Here is a 26,463-nt window from a genome sequence, read left to right as displayed (position 1 = left end):
CCAGCTCTGTATCAGAGCCCACCTCTCTCAGTGCCTGTATGAGCCTTCCACTTGCAGCAAAGTCACGAGTGGTGCTGGGCTTTGGCAAATCCCTTCTCCGATGTGCACCCACCCAGGGAAGGAGAGCAACCCTCAGCTGGATCCAGCAGTGGCTGCATATTATTACCTGCCTTCCCATCTGCTCACTGTTACATAAGCTGTGAAAAAACAGAAGCTCAATGGAGCATGTGTAAGGAAATGTCATTACTACGAAAAACTCAATTAAATTTTAAATTCTCCAAGTGCAGGCAAAGTTCTGTAATAAAGCAGGCCCAGCAGTGAGAGAGGGAAACAGTACAGGTTCCCACAGGTTTGCATAAACGAGGAGCAATTCCCAGGTCTCAATGGGAATTGTCAGCACAAGGACTGGCTGGCAGTGGCATTCAGAAGGTTGCAGCCTCCCCCATCTTGATACAACTTGGAGCAACGACTGCTCTCTGCAGCAGACAGTACCAGCATGGCTGCAGCTTGGGCCTCTTGGTGCCGACAGTCTGTGCTTGCGTCCTGTATTTGGAAGCTGACATCTGGGGCCTGGCTTAGAAGCACCTAAGGGCTCTTCTGGTATGGGGGCTCCTGAGCTCTTCCCCATCACACTTACTTCCAGCTGCAGGAACTGCGGTTCTTGACCTTGGGATCGCTGTGCTGGAGCTGCTCCTGGACCCTGGCAAAGCATCCTGGTGCCTCCAAAGCTGGGCAGCATCTGGCTCTTGCTTCACAGGACCCTCTGTCCCTCCCAGCTCACACTACACTGGCCTCCAGCCTTTCCTGCAGTCCTGCTCCCAGAATTCTCAACAGCACTTCCATCCTCCTTTGCACATCCAGCTCCAATCTCCCAGAAGCCCCCAAGAAGTTCCCCAGCCTGGGCTCTGTTCCTACACCTCCATGTCGGTCTGATACATCCCGGCTGCTCCCCCTGATTCAGCTGGCTTTCAGAGGTGCTCTGGGGCTTGCTGTGCCCACCTCGCCCCCAAATACCCCAGGGCCTGGGGGGTGGATGAAGCTTTGCACCCATCTGTCGGTGGGTGCCTCGTGGACTTGTCAGTGCACATTAGGGTTTATGCGTGTGCTTCCTAATTCGTGGGGATTTGCAGGTGCTTCACCCAAGGGGCATGCTCACTCCTGAGGGGCGTGGGCTGAGGAACCCCGAACACTGTGGGGCCTTCTGGGCCTTCCTGACGGACCCCTGCTTGACATCCGCTGCCAGCGCGATGGGACCCAGCACCCTGGTTTGATCATCCCCACGCGGGGCCACCGTGCTGTGGGGGGCTGCCATGGGTGGGCTGTTGCTCCACTCTGAGAAGAAACCTCCTTTTTTGGGGTCGCGGCCCTCAAAACCGAGCCCGTGCGTGCCTGCCGCGCTCGCCGGAGCTGAGGGACGGCGGATGGGAAGGCGTCGGGAGCGGCGGCGGCTGCGCCTTTAAGGGCGGGCGGAGGAGGAGGTGGAGAAGGAGGAGGGCCGGGGCTGCGCTGGGTGACATCAGTGGGTTTGGCTCCGGGGCTCAATGGAAACTGGGTGAGCGCCGGGCTGTGCCGAGCACACGCCGGCTGGAGGGGACGGCGAGCGGGCGGGAGGCGGCAGGCAGCGCCGCGCCGCGCCGAGCCGAGCGAAGGAGGGACGCGCCGGGCACGGCCGCCACCAGCCCTCCCCAATCCTCCGTCATCCTCCCCGCCGCGGCCGCCTGGCCCCCTGACAGCCGGCGGAGCAGCATCCCCACACGGCCCCCTTCCCGTCAGGGTGGGTATGGGGGGCGGCCGCCCGCATCTTGGGGCGCAAACCCCGGGGGAAAGGCGGCCCCTCCGGCTCTTTGTGTGCGCGGAGGGAGGGGGAGGGGGCGGGGGAGGGGAGGGCAGGGCGCGATGCGCCGGGCCGGGGGGCGCGAGGGACAAAAGCCCCTTTGTGGGGGCGCGGGGAGGGGATCCCCCCCTTCGCCATCGGCACATTTTTGGGGGGGGGTTCCCCCCTTCTCCCCTTTCTCCGCCTGCCGGGGCCCTGTCTGGCTGCCGGTGGCGGGGCCGGGCGGGGAGGGGGGTGCCGTGTGTTCTCGGCGGGGGTCTGCGGGGGTCCCGGCGGGGGGCCGCCCCCCGGGGGATGTAGCCCCCCACTCCTCCCGTTCGCTGATGCTCCTGGTCTCTCTCCCCGGCCCCCCTCATCGCCTCTTTCGAGGGAGAAGGGGTGTCTGCGTTTGGGGGCCTGTGGGGCCGTGTTTCCTCTTGTGGGGGCCGGTAGGGGCGGGGGTCGATGGCCGCGGCCGGGTGTGAGTTGGGGGACGAGGCGAAGTTCAGCGCCGTTCCCGGGGGTGGCAGCTTTTTGTTACCTATCCGGAAAAATAACAGCCCGGGTACGGCTGTCTTCGCGTAGTGTTTGCCTGTAGGGGGTGGGGGTGTAAGGGACATATTTATTATAATATTTTTTTTGTGTGTGCCCCCCCCACCCCCCCTTCCCCTTCCCTGTTTTCCTGTTGTGGCTGTTTCTTCCTCAAATGTAGTTCAAATGCTCTGTGCTTGGGATTTCTTTTCTCCCCCCATCTTATTTCCTGGTCTCCTTTTTGTAAGTGTCTAAGGGTCTGGAGGGGATTTGTGTTTTGCATTTCAATCAAAATGTATTTTTTTTTCTTTTTTCCTTCATATTTTTAAGCCAGTTCAAATTACTATTTTCCCAGTCTCATCCTTTTTTTCCCTTCAAACACCGCCTCCCCCCTCCCCCCAAAAAAAACCAAAAAAGCCGTGTAGAGCCTTAATGGTCTATGGGTAAGGCAGCCCCCACTCCCCACACTTCCACTCAAAGCCGGAGCTGGGATCGGCAGCCTCCATTATGGAGCCGTGGGTTTGGTTTTGTATGGTTTTTGCTAGACAGGGCATCTTTTCATTCCCGACCCCCTCGGGTGGGACAGAGACGTCCCTTCTGTCCCCCCCCAGCCCCTCTTAGGCCCACCCCAAGATGGTCCCCACATCTTTGGTCGCCATCGTTGCTGGCACAGCAGTGTGATATCAACTCTTATCGTGTGTTTATATAATGGCCTTTGTGCCTGTACGTGGGTATTTTATATTATATAAAAAGGGGCTGGTGCAAAATGGTGTGTGTGGGGAAGCAGCAGCGCTGGCGGCTGGATAGTATTATTATTTTTTTTTTGAGGCTGTGTAGTATTGGATATTCACGTATGCAAACGCTCATGCAGAGCACACTCTCGCTCTGAGGTTGTATGTGTGTTAATCCCTTATGGAAAACTAAATGGTTTAACTAAATGATTGCCCTGCAGCCCCTGGGAATGCTGCCTTGGCTGTAGAGTGCACAAAGGGTGGCAGGACTGTGGAGGGGGGTTAAAGCCTTGGGGGGGGGGGTGTGAAAAGGATGGATGTTTTTTTAAATTTTGCATGTATAAATAATACATAGAGGGGTGATATAAATTTAATATATAAATTAATATATATTTTATGGGTACAATTTTCTTCCTTTTTGTAACAGAAGACCTGAAGATCAGAAGATAAAGGGCAGAAGCTGTAGATGGTGGTGGGGGTACGCGTGTGAAGTAGAAACAAATGGGATAGATGTTTGAACTCCTGGAGCAGTTGTTGAGGGGGTGGGATGTGTGTGTCCTGCCCTCTTACCAGGAATCCAGGCTCTCGCTCTCTGGCTATCCTCCGCCCAGGTTTTCTACTCACACTTGTGTATGTATGTGTGTTGGGGGGGAGATAAGGCAAAATGACAGCTGTGCGAGACCGTGATTTTTTTTTACTCCATTATCCTGCTTCCCGCTTCCACCCCCGCGCCCTGGAGCATTTTTTAGATTCCCCTTTGGAGCCTGTTGCTTAATCAGCTACAAGGGCCGCTGCCTCGTTGTGTGAGAAGCTCTTCTTAACCTGGTACCTGCCTGTCCTAGAAGGGTGGGTCTGAATTTAGGTTTGGGACTGTGGCATTGCAGAGCGGTACCTGCTGTGTCCTGGTGCAGAGCAGACCCCACCGGAACCTCTTGCCCGGTCTCTGCTGTGTGCTCAGCTGTGCTTGCCCCACCTGGAAATTGGACTCAAGTGGAAGTGTTTGGGGCTCACAGGCCTGGGTAAACACTCCATGAAGGAAGGAGGACGGAGAGCTGTCTTGACAGTGGTGTGACAGGTTCCCGGGGACAGAGACCTTTGATCGTTTATTGGAGTAGGAGTGTAAGCAAGTCAGATGTATGTTAATGTGGTTATACAGAACAGCAGGCAGCGGATAAAAATCATGTCTGTTTGCTGCGCCCTCACCCAGGTATGCCTGCCTCCTGGTTCAGTTCCCAAGGCTCTGCCTACATTCCTTGTAGTAAGAAAGTCAGAAATAGCCACAGGGTTTTATAGACTTTAGATGCACAGAAACCCACAGGCATAAGCAAATACTAGGTGAGGGGACTCCACCTCTGAGTGTTTTGTGTGTGTGGTTTCAGGTGACTGCAGCTCTGCTTTCAGGGTTCACAATGTCCCCTGAATGCCTTGATAGGATTATTTCCCTGTACATCTCCGCAGCCCGTCCATTCTTCTTTCTGTAATCCCATCTCCTGGGGCAGGAGAAGCAGCTCTGGGTTTATAGTATGCCCAGAATCCTGTAGCTGGGATTATTTTTTTTGTACTTCTCTCTCACAAGGCCAGTTTTCCCTTCTTTCCTTCAGTGATGCTTTCTTCCCACCAGGCTCCAGCAAGGGAAAGTTCCTCGCACCCACTTGTGAAAACATGAATCATTCCTCACCTTTCCTGTCCCCAACAGGCTCTGTGTCTGCATTTTGTACGCTAATAATGTGGCATCGCATAAATTAGGACTGTGGCAAATCCCTGTAAAAGGAGACACATTGACTGTCTCGGGAAGAGATGTGGTTCCTAGAATAAGTTGGCGGCCATAGAAGAGGCAAGGGAAAGAAGAGGGAAATGCTGGAGCTATGTTTGGCCGAGGTGTTTGCAGCAGAAGTTGAGGTTGGCAAGAGAGAACAAACCCTGTGGCTGTGGTCCTTCCACCTAGTTGGTTTTCTGTGGCAGATGAGTAGGCTGAGCCTGGGCATGTTGATGGGGTGTATCAGGTCAAAGGGTTAGCTAATCATCTCAGGTAAAAGGATGAGGAAAGGCCTGAGCTGCTAAAAACAAACAGCTGGCACACCTAGGTAGGCAAGAGAGATGGAGAGGCTCAGGTAGGCCAAAGGAGGTGGTGATCCTATCAGCAGAAGTGTGTGGAGATGAGCAAGCGGTGTTCCTAGTCAGTGTGTGCCTGGCAGGGTTCAGTTCAGCGGGATGTCTCCTCCCAGTCCCCTGTGCCGGCCCCTGCCTAGGAGCGATGGAGTCTCTCGCTCCTGGCAGTCTGTCTGTCTCTTGCAACCCTTGGCTCCTGTGCTTCACCACTGCTGAGGTGTTGGGGTAGGGCTGTGTCAGAGAGAAACTCCTCACAGGGCTTTTTATGCCTGACCCTTCTGGTCTCACAAGGCCAGTGCCAGTGCCAGGTACTGTAAGGTGCAAGAAGCAGTACCTCTTTACAGTGGTGTGGCATGATCATGCACTGAAACCTTCTCAGAAGAGATTTCCTGAACCCCTCCCCAGTCTCTGAGCAAAATGTTGGGGAAGAGGTTCAATCATGCTTCATTCTAATAATGGGAACATGGGAAAAACATGCTTGAGAGTGTTCTGGTCCTGCAGTGTTTCTTGCTCATGCTGTCCCTGGATGTTCAGGACATCAGGAGAAGTGATAGAAGTCGTGTAGAAAATGAAGTATTTCAAGATTTAAAACTACTCGGCCTCTGGGTGGAATGGGTAGGTCTCTTCTGTAGTCTTATATGATTCACTTCCTGTTTCTGCTCTGACACTGCTCTTTCTGTGCTTCTTTTCTCAGCACGACTGAACCATGGAGCTTCGAGTGGGAAACAAATACCGGCTGGGCAGAAAGATTGGTAGTGGTTCGTTTGGAGACATTTACCTAGGTGAGTGTGAGAGTCTGTCTCAAGGTTGGTTTTCTCAATTGCATCATTGTTTTGGGGTTGTTTTTTTGCCTGTTGGTATTTGTGGGCACCATGTAAGGTTGGAAGGGGTGGAGAAGAGAAAAAAAACTGATGGAATACTGCTAGTGGTTGCTGGCCTTCTCAGGGCAAAGAAAGGGGGATGAGCTCAGCTTTGCCTTACCACATACTGGAGACAGTGGTGGTTGATCAGACTGATTTAGATTTGGACTGTTTGGGATATATTTGTCATACACCCTATTCCAGCATTCTCACTTCCTTTTCTTGAGCTTGGGTGTATGTGGGTATAAACTCTGTTCACAGAGTGCGTGGTGGAAAGGGAGGTCATAGCTATTCCTTCAAGGACAGAAGGAATACAGTTTTGGGAAGACTGGTAGTGGAAGAGGTGGTCCAGGACCTGTAAGAGAAAGGTCTGAGACTAGGAGGTGTAAAACAGGTCAGGGAGCCTGGCCTGGCTGAAGTCCTGGGGCCCAGATCTGTTGGATCTGTAATGGGATTTAGAGTTAATGGCTGGAATGACCTGAGCTGGAAGCTCAGTGGACAGAGCCCATGAGGTGCTGGGTTTCCTGTTACTACAGCAGGTCACCTGGGTAGCAGTTCTTCCAAGCCAGTGTGCTGATGTGTAGATATGTTCCCTGATGCTTTGCCTGCTCATGCTTTTATTGGCTCAAACCATGTGGGGCCAGAGTGGCGAGACTACCCAGCAGCCTGCTCGATCCCTCCATGAGGGCTGGTGTTACCTGTCTCTGGTTCTCACCACTAGCTGTTCTGCTGTGGTTCTGCAGCCTGGCAGAAAGGCTGCCCTCTGCTTTGGTGTCTGCACCCTTTGGGTACTTGCAGGTGGCCATCATGTGCTCCTTGACTGTTAATTTGTTGAGTTGTATTTTGCTTCCCAGTACATCCACCACTCCTAACTTTTGCTGGTCCTTCAGTTTTTCCTAGTTTCTTCATCTGTTGAGCAGCTTGGAGCCAGCACTGCATTTAAGGTGTGGCATTTCCAGTGCCTGGCAGTGGAGGACTACCCTCGAGTGATCTGTAATGTGATGCCTCTACATAGGCGGCTTTGGGTCTCCTTGGCTTTCCCCATCACCAACACTATCAGGTTGCAGAATTGGCGTTAATGCACTGTCAGCTGTATTGTAGGAGAGATCTTTTAGGATCTCCAACATCTTCCCATACCTCCCCAAATCCCTTTCATTGAATACCTCTAGTTCAGATTACTTTTTCCTGTGATTGTAAATCGCTGTCTGTTTTCAACCTCTGGATTTTATCTCCAGTTCTCTCTTGCTTTATTATTCTCTCTTGATTGGTGTTGGCAGCCCCTCTTGATTAAGTGTCCTGTGGGAATCATCAGTAACAGGCTTTGTTGCCACCTTTATCCAGAACATGAACAAAAATGATAGATAATGGACCTGGGATCCCAGTTCCTCTGTGTGCTGCCTTTACTGCAGCCCGATCCTGTATGCCGCTCCTCTGTGACCCTCCAACCAGTCAGTGTCTTGGGTGCTTTTAATTCCCAAGTGATAGCTGATATTCTGATATCAGCTGATATGCTCTTAATTCCCAAGTGATATTCAGGGGTGATAGCTCAGACACAGCATTTTCCACCTATGCTAGGGCTTGAAGTGTTACAGATCCTCTCTAGGACAGTATAAATTGTCAGGATCTTGCAAAGCATCTGGGGTACATGTGAGGAGAGGAAAAAACGGAAAGGCCTGATCCTGTATTGCTCTGTACCATGTAACAGGTCATCCACCTGTGCAAAGCAGGTATGGAAAATAGCCCCTGGTGAGGGGGTTGTGCCTGCCTTGCCTGTCACCAAACAGAGGAAGCCCAGTGACCCAGTGTGGTGAGCACAGCAGGATTCAACCAAGTTACTTGAATGCAGTATCAAAGCCCTTGTGATGTTCCTTGAGGTGCAAGCCAGCATGTTTTGAAGCAGTGATAGCGAGACTTTGTGGAGCCTGGGTGACTCCCCAGCCTGAAGGGATTGGGCATGTAGTCTGTGGTGGTGCGTCTGGAGGACGCTTGTGTTCATGCTGTGCTCTCACAGCCTGCTCTGCAGACAGAAGGACTCATTCACGAGGACTTCTCTCCTGCGCCAGGTTCACCTCACAGTTCTCTCCTTTAATAATGGTTTGGACACAGAGCAGGGCTTGTCTGTCTCTGAGGATTAGCAGGGGCTGTATGGTTTATCCTCAGCTTCTCTCTGAGTGTTATTACCTTCACCTGCTCCATAAGCAGTGTGGGGTGGTGGTTTAGTGTCATTGCTGTCCTCTTTGGGGTTTGTTTTAGGTTTTTTTGTCGGTCAGAAGGAAACTTGGGTTTCTACATGAGTAGACACAAAGGATGGACTGTGTTAATCCTTAGCTGGGTCTTGAAGCACATTCCTTCTGTGCCCTACTTTTAGGGATAGGTGTGCTAGGTGAAATATTCTCCCCACATAGGTTTGAGAGGGTGGGAAATGAGATCAGGCTGCCAATGGGCCTTGGCTAGCTCATTTACCTCTAAAAATGCTCGTTCAGAAGGGCAAAACCCAGTTTACAGAGGAATTGCCAAGACCTTTGGGCCGCTGGAGGAGGAGGTGCTTTGTCAGAGGTTCTGGCCAAGAGGCAGGGGAGGGTTGCTGGACGTGTAGGAATCGTTTGGCCGGGATGCACACTGGTGGTAGAGAGGAGCTGGGCAGACAAAGCATGCTGGGACCTGAGCTGGCTGGGGACAGTTCCTGGTGGCAGGCTCCTCCCTTGCTGGGAGGGGAGTGCCTTCCCTTTGTTTCCTGGCTTGTTAACTCTCTCTCGCCCTATCTGCCTTCATCCATCTGTTCCCAGCCCTCCATTCTTCCCTCGGCAGGCTGTGCAGAGGGGCACAGGCGGTGGGGAGTGCGGGGCCTCTGCCCGTTGCCCCCGATGCTCAGGGAGGGCAGTGTTTATTGTATCAGACATGCAGTAGGATTTCACTCTGAAAAGATCCTGTTCAGCCGGTGACATCCTCTGTCCCCGGGGCCCTGTTTCAAAGAGCTTGTGATGAATGAGTTGAATTTGTGCAGCCCCCACAGCAGAGCGAGACTGGGGGAGGATGTTAGGAATTATCCCCCATCCTACATTCAGTCTCTCGAGTGGCTGAAGCTAACAGACTCTGCTGTATTTGTCTGAAACATGGTGCTTTCCAGTCTGTAAAGAGAGCACAGAACTGTTGCTTTTGTACTTGTAGCTTTAAAAAAGATGGTGGTCGAAGCATGGAACAAAGGATCAGAAAGACTCCTGCCCTTAAATTCCCTCCTTGCTAGTGTTGGTCTCAATCTGGGTGGATCTCTAGCCAAGAAATAGTACAGGGAGCAACTTGTAGGATGTGGTGAGGTTTGGAGAGGGAAGAAGCCTGAAGAGTTCAGACAGTGACCCTCTCAGCAAAGAATAGGCCAGATTGGTCCAGAGAAGGACCATAATAATGATTAGAGGGATGAAGCACCTCTGTTATGAGGAAAGGCTGAGAGAATTGAGATTGTTCAGCCTTGGAGAAGAGAAGACTTTGGGGTGACCTAGTTCCAGCCTTCCCTCCCTGAAGGAAGCCTACAAGAAAGACTGGGAGAGACTTTTTGCAAGGGTGCATAGTTATAGGACAAGGGGAATGAATTTAAGAAATTCTTTGCTATGAGGGTGGTGAGAAACTGGAAAAGGTATCCCAGAGAAGTTGTGGATACCCCATCCCTAGAAGTGTCCAAAGCCAGGTTGGATGAGGCTCTGAGCAACGTGGTCTAGTGAAAGGTGTCCCTGCCCATGGCAGAGGTATGGAAACTAGGGGATCTTTAAGGTCCCTTCCAACCCAAACCATCCTCTGAGTCTACTTGTGCTCTTCTAGGCTGCAAGGTTGTTTCCTCTTTCTCTAAGTAACATTTGTGTTTGGGCTACGGAGAGTGTGGGGCTGAAGGCCATCTTAGCATTTGAGTCTCATAATCACATTTGGAAGAATTGGAGTCTTCTTCATGCCTATCCCTGCTTTCCCTTTTCCAGCTTTTTGTGCTCACAGATAACACTCCTTACCTGCAGACAGCCTAGTAGGTGGATACATCTTCATATTTCTGAACACCAGGGGTAATGTGGAGAACTCAATCATGTTTCCACTGTTCATGTTCTGGGAATTGGGTTCATTCGAAATGCTAATGCTGCAAAAAGTCAGAGAGACTCATCATTGCTTGTGTGTCAGAAAATGTATTGGGAGAAGGGAGAATTCCCTCTGGGGAACAGACAAGGGAGCTGCTTCAGAGATTTGGAGGAAAGTCTTCACAAAGGCAGAGGAAAGAGACAAGGGAAGGAAGTGCTCTTATGTTTTTTGTATGTCCTGGGTGTTTCCATGCTGAATGAGGGCCAGTGGTTGAACACTAATTTAAAACGTGGACAGATATTAGTCCCTTTTCTTGCTCTTTTCCTCCTTGCACTGCCTGGTGCTTTAAAGAAGGTTCCTGTGGTGGAGTGAAGGGATATACAGACTTGTTTTTCTGAACACCAGTTTTTAAGTGGAAAACGCCAGCATCTTTTCAAAAGTAGTCATTGCGCTAATGTTTCTACCTCTACTTCTGTTTTTTTCCCTTTCTCTTCTCCTGGATCCTGTGTTAAAATCTGTGTTAAATTAATCCCATTGCTCCTCCTTCCCCTCCCTTAGAGCACCCTAAATAATTCCTCTCCCTCCTTAGTGTTTACAGCCTTCAAATATTTGTAGACTGTTGTCATGTCCCATTCTTCCTCCCCACCCTTCTTAGTTGTATCTCTTGTCTATGTTACATATTTAGCTCTTTTAATCTTCCTTAGTAAATCAATCCCTCTAGGCCCTGATCCTTTTTGTTGCTCTCTTACAAATTCCTAGCAGCTTGTCTGTCTCAACCCGGCACTGCAGCATCTAGATCATGTGTTTTTGCTAGCAGGTAGCTCTTGGCTAACTTTGTGTACAAGCCAGAACTCTTCAGCTGGAGATGGATCTCTTTAGGATCCATGGGGAGAAGCAATCCAGTTGTGTGAACATTTCCTTCTTTTCTTTGGTTCCTGGCTCTGGAGGTGGTGTGTGAAAGAGGATAAGTGAAGAGATTTATCTGCAGCTTGTCCTTGTGAACTCTTAAAGTCTTATCATGGAGTTCAGGAGGCACAAATTAGCCAGACCTACGAAAACTAGCTATGGGATATCTGCAAAACATCACCTTTGAGTCCAGCTGATGCTTGGCAAGCATGTTCTGGAGTCATTTGTTTTACAACGGCGCTCATAAGCTGCTCGCAATCAGGGCTGCTCTCCGATTTGTGTTTAAGTGCACTTTCTAATAGTTTCAGATAAGAGGAAGGGCTTGTCAGAGTGTGTGAAGCAGGCCTGGTGGGGGAGGAGAGAAGCAAGTCTTGAGTGTCATTCCCGTGACCCATGTACAGATACTCCTTTCCGTTTTAGGATGATGTGAAACATCTGGACTCCCTTCAGCTAGTACAAGAAAAAGAGCAGCCTGTTCCTTCTTTGACAGTGCACTTTGGGACCAGAGTGCTGGCTTTTGCAGCTGGCAGCTCAGTTGTTTTCAGAGAGAAGCGTGTGGGGTGGTCGTTTAGTGTCATTGCAAAGTGTCTAGCAATACCTTCAACAAAGGTGTCCAGGCAGCTTAATTCAGGACCAGATTCTGCTTATTTCTTCATGCTTCTAATTTGTGATAATAGCAAATGTTTCTGTGTTGGCAAAAGATAAAGGTATTATTAAAACCCTCAGGAGAGAGAGAAGCTGGGGATTTAGAAATTTTCTATATTGAGCAGGTCAGTGCTGTGGAGAAAGCAGAGAGAGCTGGCATGTTAGTAATGTCTCATCCTGAACTAATTGGCTGCATTGAAATGATGTAACTGAGGTAACCAGTAATTTTGCTGCAGAAGAGATACTCCATATCACTGCCTTAGGGGCTGCTTGGGTTCTGTGGCCAGGTTTATGAACAGAGGAAGCTACAACTTCCACTCGATTTAGGTACTGTTGATATGTGCAGATTGACCTTCCAAAGTCTGGCACCTTTTGAGATAACAAGGCAGTTCACGAGTAGGATTGTTGTTGTAGACTGACTTCAGTATCAGACCTGGTTTCCTATTCATGTGCCTCTCTCTGGGCTTGCATTTACAACTGGCATTGCTGGAAATGGTATGAAGTGGCTGAATCTTATTTCTGTCATAGAGAAAAAAATTCAGGGCAAATCTTAAGGTTTTGGCATCCGTACAGGCCTTGTTAAAAGTGTTTTAACTTCAGTAGAAGCTTGTGCAATCTTCATTTCACTCTCATTCCTATGCAGGAGCCAATATTGCGACTGGTGAAGAGGTGGCCATCAAACTGGAATGTGTCAAAACCAAGCATCCTCAGCTCCACATTGAAAGCAAGTTCTACAAGATGATGCAGGGAGGAGGTGAGATGGGGAGGAAAGGATGGGGCCGGGGGAGTGGTTGGAGAAGGAAATTATTCTGGAGGGCTTTAGAAAATAAATTATTTGGTGCTACACATGATCATCTCAGCAGGGGATTCAACATCTATTCTCTCTGTTCCCTGGGCTTAATCCTTTTCTTTCTCCAGTGGGTATCCCCTCCATTAAGTGGTGTGGAGCAGAGGGAGACTACAATGTGATGGTGATGGAACTCTTGGGGCCCAGCCTGGAAGATCTCTTCAACTTCTGTTCCCGCAAATTTAGTCTCAAGACAGTTCTGCTGCTGGCAGACCAGATGGTAAGTTTCCTCTGGAAGCATTTGTGCCTACTCTTCCTTTTCCATGCCTTTTCCTCCCCACACACACTCCCCTCCCATCCCCTCTGCTTGAGAGCTGCTGTATCCCAGGCTTTCTTCATTTAGCACAAGTGGCTGCCAGCTTTCTATTTCTTGATGAAGTTGGGGGCCTGGAACCTAGACACTCATGGCATTTCCTTATCTCCATCCCTCCTTCCTTTGCCTGCTGCTTGCCTCGTGTTAGTGTTGCACATATAGATACTTTTGCCTGCATGATGAATTATTGGCACTGATCTTAATTCCACTGCTCATGTCCTTAGCTCTTCTGGACAGATCCATTCCTTTCCTAGCCCAGCTAAGTTTCAAAGTTGACAGATGTCAATGCTGACGCTCAGAGTTTTAGTCCCTATAGACTTGCTTCCCATCCTTCCTTGTGATGTTAGTGGTGTGGGCTGGTGTGCAGGGTTAAATTCCATCTCCAGATCCTGCAGCATCCAGAGCGTGTCTTTTCCTTGGCTGTCATCGCTGATATTCAATGCAAAGTGTCTTTTTCTTGCTCTGACAGGCCAGTGTCTTGGACAGGGTACTGTTTTTAACAGATGCATTTAAAATAAGTTTGTTTCTTGCCTCTCTCACTATTTATTTATTTATTTATTTATCTACCCCTCCTCCAGATTAGCCGTATTGAGTATATTCATTCCAAGAACTTCATCCATCGGGATGTCAAGCCAGACAACTTCCTTATGGGCCTTGGCAAAAAGGGCAACCTAGTATATATCATTGATTTTGGTTTGGCCAAGAAGTACCGAGATGCCCGGACCCACCAGCACATCCCTTATCGGGAAAACAAGAATCTGACTGGCACAGCCCGTTATGCCTCTATCAACACCCACCTGGGAATTGGTGAGCCTGCTTGCTGTTGCCTCTTGGTGGGTCTTTCCAGGGAAGGTTGTATGTCCCCAGAAGGAGGGAGTTGGGGTCTTTGCCTGACTCTGCTGCTGACCTGCCTTGAGATGGTGGGCAAATAAATGCTACCGACTGTGTTACTTCTGCTGCTGTGGTGGCACTCTGAGCTCCTGAAGACAGAAATCATCTCCTGATGTGTTTGTGCACTGCTTAGTGCAGGAGGCCCTATTGAGCATCATGGCTGTGACCTTCCTGACTCCTACTAAATCTGCCTTTGCACAATTTCTGCAGTCTGATTAGATGTGTAAAGGAGACATTCACAGGCACTGAGCCTTTAGGAATATGTGCAGTTGAAACCTATCTTTTTTACTCCTGAGTGCCTTTGTTAGTGATCTGTAGCTGTCAGAGCTGGGAGATAGAGGCCCACTGCAGTAGGGTAGTACCCACCACTAAGGATGAGGATGTGCTGGGTATGTACAAGAAGCTGAAATGAGGGGAGGCTTCCAGCTACCTGGATGGCCCTGTTTCATGATTGAGGATTGGCTGTCACAGGCCTTCAAAATACAAATGTGTCTGTGAACTGCACATACCCAATGAGGCAACTTCAGGGAATTAGGGTTCTGTCCTTAATGTGTATGGTTAGTACTGAAGGGATTAAACTAGGCTGGAAAAAGAGTGCTCAGTGTTCAGATGAGTCTTACACTGGTGATGACCATCCCAGATTTTGTAAAAACCTTGTACAGGTTAGTACCCATAGCACTTCCTGAAGTCATCCAAGCTCTTGTCCTGGGAGTCAGCCCCTGGTGGTTGTGAGGAACATAGTTGAAAACCTCTTGTAGTTTTCTGTTCTCTGTCCAAAAACTTCTTTCCAGCATTTGACCTCCTTTCTCTGCGAAATTTTAGCTAAACTTTGTTCACAGTGTGAGCCTTCCTTAGTTAGCGTAGGGTCCATTTGGAGCAGGCTTGACTTGGTTCTGCTATTGACTGACAGCTCTAAGGAGCAGAAACACAGATGCTGTCTTGCCTGTTGGACCCAGGGAAGTATCTGCTGTGCTTACATATTGTTTGTATCTCTGGGAGGCCCTTGTTCTGAAGTGTATAACCTAACCTTGGAACTTGAAAATCAGAGCGAGGCACTCAAACCTTGTAAATTAACAGCTTTCACAGGATTTCACATCCTCATTCTTCCTGCGTTCTCCCCTCTTGCAGATATTTCTCAGATATCAGAAGTCAGTACTTGGCCTGCAGAAAATAAAGCAGGTTTTCCCACTGTCTTCCTTGCTTAATACTATATAATTTTAGATGGAGAATGCTTTATTTGTATCAAAATGGGGAGTGTTTGTGTGTTGAGAGTGGGCTGTAATCTCCTGACCTCTTCCATGTTATAAAAATAGTTCTCATAGAACTTTCTGAGTTGGCCTTCTGTATTTTGGCTTGACCTGCATATATATAACTGACTCTCCATTGAATTCTCAGTCAAGATTTCCACAGCCATGGTAACTGCCACAAGGAGACATGCACAAAATAATTCTCACTGCTATGTCTGTCGATTCTTTTGTGTGTGCCTGCTCTGCCTGAACTGATCACGAGAGGCTAAATGTCTGGTTGTGGCTTTTGAACGACTTCATTATCCATTCCACCCCAACTTAGCCCTTTACTACTGGTGCTTGGCTTGTATGTCAGGATGAACAAACAATGTCTAAACAGTAATCCAAGGGCAAATTGCATATGCCATCAGTCTGAGTGCAGCCGCCGCTCTCTCCATGCCCTTTGCTTCGGGAAAGTCTGGGTGTGAGTTACTCTGCGCAACAGGTCTCGGGTGTATTATCTCCACGTTGCAGATAGTTGCCCTGAATGGCATAAAGGTTACATGACTTGCCTGGAGGAAAAGGGGTGGGGGTGTTTGGGTTTCATCTGGAGTTCCTGTTTCTCAAGACCTTGCCACAGGGTATATGACAGAGATGTTTGTGAGTTAGCAGCATTGCTATGGGAACCATCACTGAATTTTTTGACTTTTCAGAGACTAAATTCTCTGTCTTAATGTTACCTTAATGTGGTCTAGGGAGAGGGAAGGAACCAGGTGCCAGGGTATTTGTGTGACAGGAATAGCAAATGAATAAATGCCTTTATTTGAATTTGCAAGCTAAGGGTTGGGCATTCCAATGTCTGGAGGAAACACATTCTTTTCCCAGTGACCGGGGAAAAAAGTAGGAGGCAAAATTGGGGAGGGTTCCACAGCTGGAGACTTGCCATTGTGGGAGTCATTGGACTGTGCAGGCTTTGGTTCACGCATTCCAGTCAGTTTTCACATGCTCTAGGGATGAGAGTCCCTTGCACTCACTGTAGCCTGTAATGTCTGAAATAGATGCCCAGGGTGCCCAGGAGACAGTCTTGGAAGAAGCCTGATGGTCTCTGTCTGGGTGACAGAGGGGGTGGGGGGGGCAGTGCCTTTCCAAATGAATGTCCTAGATGATATCGATGTAGGCTGTGCAGATCATAAGTCCTCCTGCTCATCCTGCTCTCTGTCATCCATTCCAAATTCTTGTGTGTTTTTAAAGGCTGTTGCCGTGCAGTGGGGAGAGAAAGGGGAACTCTAGTCCAGCATGTGCAAGATCAGATCTGAGTATGTAATCAGGAAAACATTGCTTGGTTAAGCCTGCCTGCAGCTGGGCTGGCTCCAGGGAAGACAGCCGATTTCTAGGGAGTTCTGCATGGGAGCAGCATAACTTTGGTAGGATCAGAGTGGAAGAAAACACTCTTTGGATAGGAGGACCAGGAGATAGTTTAGGCTACAAAGAAACACGTTTTGTCATGACCTTTGTGTCCGAGGGAACCAGTCCTCAGTCTTCGGTCTTTGCCCAAGCATGTCTTGTCCTGCCACTCAGCCCTGACTTGGCTTCTGAGGACCCTGCTTTGGGAAGGGAGTGAAGATGTGGGCTGGCTGGGAACCTCGCTGGGGGTGGGAGGGAACTGGCAGGAGATTGCTTGCAGAGTGGGTTGGGTTTGAGAGGTCATACTGGGTTGTGTGAGAAGGCAACCTTGTGTTTTCTCTATTGGAAGGACTTTCGTGAAGGAGGGGGGGGAAACGATGAGTGTCTTATGAAGAAGACACTTTTCATAAAATTTGCTTTCAAGAAAAACCCCTCATTGTAGGAGAGCTGAGATAAAATGGAGAGAGGAAGTGTGGTGTGATATCACAGGTCACGACTATAATCCTGCTTCTGGACTGACTTGCTCAGCGGATGCATTCATGTCACTTGTATTTTTCTTTCTCTTTTCAAACTCCAAAGTGAGATTTATTTTTTTTTCTTGCAGCCCAGGGATGCTATGAGAGTTAGTCACTGATCGTCAGGTTTCTAAAAGTGGAAGGTAGTAACACTAAATAACGTTTCCTTGGTGTGTAGAGGTGAAGTTTTATTTAGAACTCTTCATTGTTTAATGTTATCTAGTGTCCTGAGGATGTTGGTATATGAGGCCTGGCAAAAAAAGTAATTAAATATTAGGAGATGTGTAATAGTAACTGAAGATGAAACAAAGAAAGAGGATGTAGGAATTGTTGTCCTCTACCCTCCTTCAGGGTTTAATTCAGTGTCTTGTACATAGGGTTACAGGTAATAGACAGACTGCTACAATGTTTTGAGATAGCTGCACAACTCTGACCCACCGTGTTGGTACTTCAGACTCATCACAGCTTTGAGTCTGGCTGAAGCTGTTTAAGTGGGCTACAATGACCACATGTATGTGGGGTGCTGAACATGGAGAGTGCAGTGCAGTCAAACACTTACCATTTGGCATTTTAATAATTAGGTGTTGCGCTTGCAGTTGTTTTTCCTTGATCGTATTGCTGTGTTAAGACACAGTTGTGTTTGCATGCACGTAATGGGTACTAGTTAGCTTCCCAATTTGGTTTTTAACCCCTCTCATTGCCTTCAGTGAAGGCTTGTAGAATTCCCCACTGACTTCAGGCTCCCTAATCTCAAGTCTCTAATTCTGGCTTTCCCTAAAGTGCTAGGACTGTGCCCAGGCATATGTTTGCAGAATGTATCCGGTTCTGGATGGGATTGTTGGCTGTGCTCAAAACTGCCCTGCTTCACACAAGTGGAGGTGTGTTATTCAGCCTGCCCTAAGCAGTTTGGAGTCCAAGCAGGATTTTGGAGGCAGCATCCTGATTTATTCCTGAAAGGCTGATTTGCTTGTTCAGTAGGTTTCTCTGGTTCTTGCCCTGCCTTTCCGTACTCCTCTGATGGGAACCACCATGCTCTAGTCAAGAAGCGTCAGCTAGAGGTGTTAAAGCTACAGTGTGGATCAGTCAAGGGCTGGCAAGACTACAGGACTGAGGTTATCCTTGTCTCCTGTGCTTTCAAGCCCTGGGTGTGTGTTCTGACTCCATTTCCACATGCCTCCTGTCTAGGGATGTAGGTCATTAGCCAATATTGTTTAGTTTTGTTTATTTGATATGCATGGTGAGTAATCACAGCCCTCTGAGAGTACACGTATCCCAACCTTAGGCTAAATGCAAAACTGGGTTTCTTTTCTCTGCTCCTGTCATAGCATCTAACTATCTCCCAGACAGCCATGTAATTATCTTTGGCAGTAGCCTGATAAGATTAGGAAGTATTAGCCCCTTTAAAGTGGGCAACTTGAGACAGTAAGTTTAGTGAGGTCAAAAAATGCTGTGATTTCTACATGCTCAAAGTGAGACACTTTAGGAATGTGCAGGGCTGCTCTCTCCTCTGCCGTCTTGGAACGTGGCATTTTGATGGAGTTTCATGTGCTTTAACCCAAATGATTTCTCCTATCAGTTATGGAGTGATGAGACCCTCCTTTTCTTCTGCAACCACAGTAGTTTTTTTCCCCCCTCAACAGTTCTAACTTGCCAAGCCCTCAGTTCTCAAAATAACTAGGAGGTTATGAGAGAGATTCATGAAGAAGAAAGAGCCTTGTGCCCCACAGCTTGTGTTGTTACATGTGTATCTGTGACATGCTACAGGTACTCTTCTGTCAAGATTCAGCTCAGCTAACAGAAAAAGGGACAGCTGTAGTGATCTACTGGGCTTGGAATGGGGCAGGTGGTAGCATGCATCTGATACAGCCCACAGACTAGTACATAATCTGCAGCATCTTCCAGGATGTGGCACTGAATCCGGCAAAATGTGCTGTAGTAAATTAATATGATAAATTAAGATCTTTAAGTCTTTCCTCTATCCCTGTGCTCTCCTTTAAGCCATATTTTGCCTGCCTGTTATGTGTGTCAGTTGTTGTTGTTATGGAGATGTAAAATACTTTCTCCAAAGTGTTTATTTTATTTGGGAGGGAAACAAGAGCAAGACAATCTTGGCAAGATTTATAGATGAATTTGCAAGCAATGTTGGAGGAGTTAACCAGGCAATATTTGCAGTTGTTGAGATTCTGCATCAAGTCTTTCTTGAGCTGGCTTGAAACTTAAAATGGCTTGGCTATTCCAGAGAACAAGGTCAGTGTGAAATGTTGGGGGTATTTTTTGTAAGCCAGTTTCTTTTGTTTCATAAGTAAGCATCTGAAGATGGGTCCTTCCAATGGGAAGCAAGGGCAACCTTTGGTCAGAGTAGACTTGGTAGTGATGCTAGTTACACAGTCATTCCCCAATTGGAGGGGAATCTTTTCTTCAAAGTATGCTCCTTTCCACCACAGCTTGAAAAAATGTCACCAAGCTGGAAAGACATCTTTGCACATTACATGTTAGGCTTCTACTACCAACAAACTATCAACAAAGTTGTTTACTACTAGAAGGGGTCCCTAGTTCCTTGTCCTGCTCTGCTTAAAGACTATCAGCAGTTTGATTAGAAGATGTGTTTGAAAGGGCTGTGTTGGACTTACTGTTAGCTTTGTCTATCTATGACTACCTCTGTCATGACTAATCCCTGGATTGAAGAATCATTCTGGGTGGGGAAGTGTTAGGTGCCCTTCCTCTGGGACTGGGAAGAGCAAAGTAGGCAGGGTTGCTGCAGCAGTTCTTGAGATGTGAAATTCTTGTGTGAATTAAGGCTTGTCCAAGTGAGGAGGTAGTCAGAGTCATTAGTTATGAAGTGGGTTGGGCAGTATGTGGAGAGGAGCACCTCAACTCTTGTAGTATGATCATCATCACAGGAATTTGCTCTGGAATGTCTTCTACAAGTTTGACTATCTATAGAAATCCACCAGAAAAGAAAGAGGGGTGGTTCTTCTGTTCAGTTTTCACCTCCAAAGCTATGTGATTGCCAAAGCAGTTTTGGTCACTGCTCACTCCTTGCCCCTTTGTAACTTCTCACAGAACAAAGTCGCCGTGATGACCTGGAGAGCCTGGGTTATGTGCTCATGTATTTCAACCTGGGCTCGCTGCCCTGGCAGGGCCTCAAGGCTGCCACCAAGCGCCAAAAGTATGAGAGGATCAGCGAGAAAAAGATGTCAACGCCCATCGAGGTGCTGTGCAAAGGGTACCCTTGTAAGTGCTCTCAACTTGATGGCTGTCTTGTCTGCTGCTTGGCTTGTTCACCTGCTGAAACTCCCCAGAATCCTGAATCCTAAAGGGCAGTGCCCAATACCACAGACAAAGATGTGCTGCTGCTGACACTGGTGATGAGAAGGATAGCAGAGAGGTCGTGGTACAGTTCGGGTTCAGAAGTGGGAAATGTGTTTTTGTGAACAGTCAAAATTACATTAGTAAGGGCATGAGAGTGCTGAGAGGGGGGATCTTTAGGACTTTGTGAGCATTTTAAAGGGGGGTGGGCGTTGAGCTGAGAAGGTATGCTGATGATGCTGAATTTTTACTGGTTAATGAGGAATCCCAGGAATAACAAGGCAGTAAAGTGTCAAATGCAGTTTTTTGTAGGTAAACATGAAGTAATGTATGTGAGAACAGAGAGAAGTCTTGGTCCTTATATCATGTGCACAATAGTAGGTGCTGGCTGACCAGTGCCACTCACCAATGAGCTGTTGCAATTACAATCGATGGTTCCGTGAAAACATCAGCTTTGTGATCAGTGGCTACTGAGGAAAGGGAGTGTTAGAAATTACTAGAAAAGAAGCCCAAACAGTGTGTGTAAATCCATGGCCCACTTGCACCTTGAATGCACTGCATAGGTCTGGTCCATCCCATGGTTTTACAAAGGATATGGTATAAATGAGAAAAGGCCCAGGAAGGGCCAAAAGGGTGACCAGAGGTGAGTTGATTTCTGCCCAAGTAACAAGTTTGCTGGAAAAAGAGGTGGGTAGAAAGATGATAGAAGTATTCTCTTTGGCTATGCCTACAGAAGTTTGGATGGGAGCTGATAATTTTGTGGCCCCAGTTTTTTTTATTGGAAGAGAAACAATGCTGGTTTCTGCCAGCTTCAAAACAAAAGGATATGGTTCTTCACACAGCCAGTAGTAGATCTTGTGGAACTCCTTCGCAGAAGATGTTGTGGATACTTAAATCTTACAGGAGTTTGAGGAGAGACAGAACAAGTATGTGGAAGAGAGATCCTGTAAGGATTACTAAATAGTTAGGAACTACATCCAGATCAGGAAGTTCCTGGAGCTGAAAGCAGGTGCTGAGCTAATGTCAGTGGAAGTATCAGATGTATCTGCCTCACTCTTTCTCCTCTCATCTACTTCTGGCCACTGCTTATGACAGGCTACTGAGATAGAAGGACTTCTGTTCTGAGTTGAACTTCCCAAAGCTCATCTCCAGCTCTTTAGGCCTGCATTCCTGCTGTCCTTCAGCAGGTGCTGTGACTTGCTAGTCTTGCTTGGAGAAGCCAACAGAAGGAGATGCATAACATTTTCTCTGGTAAAAAGAAAGATGGAGTCCTTTTGGTGGCCAAAGCACTGCCACTAGCAGGCTTTGTGTTACACAGTTCTGTGTTTGTGCTGTCCTGCTCCAGCAAGCTGCTGTTGAAAAGCTGCAGCGGCTCCATGGTGGGACCAGGGAGGTTGGATGGCCAACAACAGCCATCAGCTGTTCTCTGCTCTCTCCAGCTGAGTTCTCAACATACCTCAACTTCTGCCGTTCACTGAGGTTTGATGATAAACCTGACTACTCGTACCTGCGGCAACTCTTCCGCAACCTCTTCCACCGCCAAGGCTTCTCCTACGACTACGTCTTTGACTGGAACATGCTTAAATTTGTGAGTGTGTTTGGCAAAAGGGCTGGACCAGGGTTGGTTTGTATCATGGAGATAAAAACCATGGGGGAGGAAGGCTGGAAACTGCCTACTGTCTGTGCTTACTGCTGGTGAACAGCTTGAGCAATGGGACCAGGTAGAGTGAAAAAGAGGCAATTGTTTGGTGTATAACTAACTGGGGATATAGCTACTGTTGTATTAGTGAGTGTGTCTGATGAAGCACGTGTGTCAGTAGATCTATAGCTAGAGGTAGGTAGAGAGAATTTTTCAGGAGAGAACTGTATTTGGAGGTGGGATACAGATGTGGATTGCAATAACAGCTGTAGTTCATGTGTTTTCTTATCTGTTTTGTTTTGGAATAGAATGAGGTCCTTTCTTGGTGCAGTGCAAGGTGGTGGGGGGAGTTTTGGGGAAGGGCCCCACTTCCTTGGCATAATGGAGCACCGTGTGTTTTCTGTCCGGGGCTGCTGCTGTTTGTCCTGCCTGACAGCTGTGTGTGTGGTGTGGGGGTTTCTCTACTCAGGGAGCAGCCCGGAACCCTGAGGATATGGATCGGGAGCGGCGAGAGCACGAGCGAGAGGAGAGGATGGGGCAACTCCGAGGGTCAGCCACGCGAGCGCTGCCCCCTGGCCCACCTGCTGGAGCCACTGCCAACCGTCTTCGCAATGTCACCGAGCCCATGGCCTCCACCCCCACCTCCCGAATCCAGCAGTCCGGTGAGGGGGGGTGGGAAAGCTGGGGGAGGGTGCCACCCCTGTTGTTGACTGGAAACCAAAACTGATATTGTAATATTATTGTCACAACGTTTCTCTGCCCCAACAGGCAACACGTCCCCCAGAGCAATCTCAAGAGTGGACAGGGAGCGGAAGGTCAGCATGAGGTTACACCGAGGAGCTCCTGCCAACGTCTCCTCATCTGACCTCACAGGGCGGCAAGAAGTGTCACGGATTTCAGCATCACAGGTGGGCTCCTGCTGCAGTATTCCTGGCCTTGGCCGGGATGTCCCAGAAGGTCTACAGGCCCCAGAGCAGTTTTTGCCTGATTTGCTAGAGCTGACGTGAGCTGGAAGCTTCTGGTGTGGTATGGGGAGTGGTACACCCTTGCTCTTCAGTTTTGCATTTTCTGGAGGCCATGCTGCCATTTTAGCTCTCTGCTTTGCCTGGAGTAAGCCTTCATCTTGTATTCCAGACCACAGTGGTTTGGAGAAGCAAAACGGTAAACTCTTGAGAGGGAGGGTGTCCTGAGAAATGTGCAGGCTCTCTGTTTTGGTGCCTTTTTTTCTTTTTTCTTCCTCTCCAGCCCTTAGCAACTCTTCCTTTTCTTTTGTAGACAAGTGTGCCATTTGATCACCTTGGGAAGTGAGGAGCAATTGCCACTGGACCAGTGTTTGCTTAGGTGAGCCTGTACTCATGCCTGGGAACCCCTAAGGAGGAAATTGCTGGGAAAAAAAGCCTTAAGTTAAGACTTTATGTTGTTGTGGGGGATTGGTATATTTCCTTTCCTTTCAGCTTACTTTGAGATGTTTTTTGGTTTCAGAGGAAAGAGTAACGTTAACTGCCAAAACCTTGAGGGGACAGATTGTCTTAGTTGTAAAGGTAGCTTCCATTTCTCCAGGAGGATAGGAAGGGTGGAGAAGGTGCTGGGCTGGGGAGCCATTTCATTAGTTCCTCATGAATGCTTTTCTGGCAGTGTGACAGTGTTGGGGTGGAGGGTGCTGAGCAGGTAATCAAGTGTGCAAGACTTTGTATAGCTACTGAGTGCCTCTTCTAGAGAAAACCACAGTAGCTGGGCGAGGTACCTCTGAGGGGAGGCAGGAGTGTAGAAGGAAAGGCTGATTTGATTTGTTACACTCCAACTGGCAATGGAAGTGATGGGAAAAGCCTTTACTCCTAATATCTCTTGCTTTTTTCTCTCTTTTGAATTCTCTTTTTAGTGTCTTCACTGTATTTTTCTTTTAAAAAACAAAAAACCCAAAAAACAAACAAAAACCTAAAAAAAAATAATAAAAGACAAAAAAACAAACAAACAAAAAAACCCAACAGAATTTCTTTTTGCCAACGATGAGGAGTCGAGCTGTGCCCCCGCGCTGGTGTGAGCCGTTTCCAGAGGGCCACCTGTCCCCGGCGTGAGCACCTCCAAGGAGCTGTCGACGTGGGAGCCGTGTGGGAACACCTGCACTGCCCCCCAGCCCCTACTGCTGCCCCCACTGGCTACCCTCAGTTCCCTCTCCTGACTCTGCTCCTGGTTTTGATTTCTATTTTTTTTTTTTCTTCTTGGATATCTTCTCCTGCTTTAATTTTTTTTTTTATAATATTGTTTTCAAATCATATGGTTTCTAGCCATATAAATTTAAACTTTGCTCTCCTTTTTTTCTGAGGGCAGGGGTTGGTGGTGGGTGGGTGAAGTATTTTTTTGGTCTTTTTTTTTGATTTTGTTCTTTTCAGGAGCCTTGTGGGCCAGGAGGGAATCAGATTCCAGCCACACTTGATGGTAGAAGTCTGATTTTTATTACTATAATGGAATTTATTTTCTCAAGCATTAAACACATTTTAAGCTGTGAGGGGAATTGTGGCAACAGCCTAATCATTGACTCGGGCTTCCTTTCCTTGGGTGGCTTCTCTGCAGTTTCTTTTCTGGCTGTTGGGAGAAGTGCCAGCCTTCCCTGTTCCAAGTGGTCCTCAGACGCCAAGGGATCTCTTTGGAGAGACACCTGGTCCCATGGAGGATGGGATTGTTGGAGCTGACATACAGGGAGAAATATACTTCTCATCCCTGCAGCGGGGTCTTTTTTTTTTTTTTTTTTTTTTTTTGTCTGGCTGTGCGTGTTTTTCTATTTTTATTTTTTAATTAAAACTTGTTTTAATTCCTGCGGAGAGAGTGTGGGACTTGAGGAGAAGAGAGGGGCGCACAGAAACTGGAGTTTGGAGTTCTTTCAGAGCAATGGTTCTTGCTCTCTCCTTTCCTCATACAACCCCAAGTAAGATCCACCAATACATGCACAATCCCCTCCTGCCCTCTCCCACCTGTCTCCCCCCTCCTTTTCCCCCCCCACTTTAGTTGTTTTTAAATATAATTTAGGAATACTCAAGCTGCTTTGTGGCACTTGGGGCTTTGAAACACAATGATCACCACTGCGACCTATGGCCTGTAGCAGACACACTGTCACTGTAGTGTGGTGCCGATGGGTTGTTGGCAGGGCGGGGAGGGTGGGGTTAGTCTTTGTTTTGTTTGTTTTTACCCTTTCTATTTAACACTTTATTTTTCCTCCCTGTTTTTTTCCTAATTTATTTACCCCTCTTACTGTCTCTCTCTTTTTTTTAATTAAAGAGCAAAACTTTTTATTACTTTGTAATTTAAAAAAACAAAAAAAAACCTGAAGAACTTTGGGGGGGATTTTGTACTTTTTTCCTGTGTAAATATTGGACTTTTTTGAGCTTTATCGTGGTTGTTAATTTGAAGTAATAAAGTAGAAAATGATAAAGTGATGCCAGCATCTGTCATTTCTTCCTTTAATGACCCTGGCACCTTTGCTGGGAGTTGCATCTTAGACACAGGACATGGTCTTGTGGCTGAACCTGTTTCTGAATTCCAGGAACAAGTTTGATCACAATTACTGGAAAAAAAAGCACAGGACTGGAGCGCCTAAAAATAAACCTGAGCTGATCTCTGCAGTTGCAGCCTTGGAACAGGCGAGAGTTATGTGAAATCTGATTCAGGATCTCTCGGTTCCTGGATCTGAGCCTCTGGCGTCCCATGTGTCTGGCCTTGAGGAAGAGAGGGATGGGCCTTTCCACGCCGTTGGCTTTGGGTGTGCGCTGACTTGGACAGAAGTGGACCCTGGATTTTGTGGTTTTTGCTTTCTTCAAACCTAAGTCCTGGAGGAGAGAGGCATGGATCATTTGACAGCACAGTGCCTGATGCAAACGGACTGACATCCCTGTGAAGTGGCACCTGCTGCTTTGGTGTCTGCCGTGGTGTGGTTTGTTTGGGTTTCTCCTCTGCTTGTCTGACCTGTCTGGCAGTAAAATACTAAATTTTATTACTGATTTATTTCTAAATTGCTACTCCTATAGTTATGCATCCCTGCATTATCCTGATGAGAGGCCTGTTTCTTCCAGGCTCTTTGAAACCCTTGAAACTTATTTTCAGAAACCCCTGCTGGGAATAAATGATGGATCTTGGTGACTTTGCAAATTCTTTCCAAGCTTGTTCTCTGCCAGCCAGCCAGGAAGAGCTGTTCCTTTGTTTCCCTGGTGCATGGGTCTTCAAGCTCCAGGGATGAGAGTAGGAGGGAGGGGAAGAGGAAGGTAGTTCCAGGCGTATGGGGTGTTCTGCAGTTAGCTCTATGCTGCATTTGCCCTGCTTCCATTTTGAGTGTGCTTTTGCTGGATCAGAATGAAACTGGACGTTTTCCCTTGTAAATCCTGTGATTTCTGTGGGAGAGGGGAAATGTTCCTTTGCGAGACAACACCACCATCCTTGCCGTGTAGTGGAGGCAGCAGAGCCGTGAGCTGGCAGGGTCCAGGAGCACTGTGGGGATGTTTTGGGTAGGAGTTCTGGCCTGGGACAAAACGGGAATATACGCTGCCATTTTGGGGCACGTGTGGTAGCAGCTCCCTATCTGTTACAAGACGGGCAAGTGGACTTCTAATGCAGCAGGAGGAGAAAATCATCACCTCCTTTTGCTAACACACTCGTATTAAACGTTCTAGGGCGTGGTGC

The 26,463-nt window shown here is 48.0% G+C and overlaps 1 protein-coding gene across 5 annotated transcripts; it reads left to right on the top strand.

Annotated features, from left to right (window-relative positions):
- Positions 1-1,531: 1,531 nt before the first annotated feature.
- Positions 1,532-25,866, top strand: CSNK1E (casein kinase 1 epsilon). Of its 5 annotated transcripts, XR_015772529.1 has the most exons (12): positions 1,532-1,774; positions 5,879-5,966; positions 12,295-12,405; positions 12,570-12,718; positions 13,390-13,618; positions 19,911-20,081; positions 21,596-21,744; positions 22,265-22,457; positions 22,564-22,703; positions 23,071-23,136; positions 23,675-24,718; positions 25,334-25,866. XR_015772529.1 is itself a non-coding variant. In XM_014256619.2 (11 exons), the coding sequence occupies exons 2-10, from the start codon at positions 5,891-5,893 to the stop codon at positions 23,101-23,103; spliced, it is 1,251 nt and encodes a 416-aa protein (XP_014112094.1). In that variant the 5' UTR covers positions 1,532-1,774; positions 5,879-5,890; the 3' UTR covers positions 23,104-23,136; positions 25,334-25,856. The 5 variants fall into 5 exon arrangements, 4 of the variants coding, with proteins under 4 accessions (XP_014112094.1, XP_014112093.1, XP_014112091.1 ...); XM_014256619.2 differs by lacking the exon at positions 23,675-24,718 and having other exon boundaries at positions 25,334-25,856; XM_014256618.2 differs by lacking the exon at positions 25,334-25,866 and having other exon boundaries at positions 23,807-25,222.
- The last annotated feature ends 597 nt before the right edge of the window (positions 25,867-26,463 follow it).

This window comes from Pseudopodoces humilis, chromosome 5 (assembly GCF_049639895.1).
Source record: "Pseudopodoces humilis isolate 2021_Gansu_Grassland_sample_001 chromosome 5, ASM4963989v1, whole genome shotgun sequence".
In the NCBI taxonomy this organism is placed as follows: Eukaryota; Metazoa; Chordata; class Aves; order Passeriformes; family Paridae; genus Pseudopodoces; species Pseudopodoces humilis.
The sequence above is the reverse complement of the archived record's forward strand: the minus strand, read 5'-3'. Positions and strand labels throughout refer to the sequence as shown.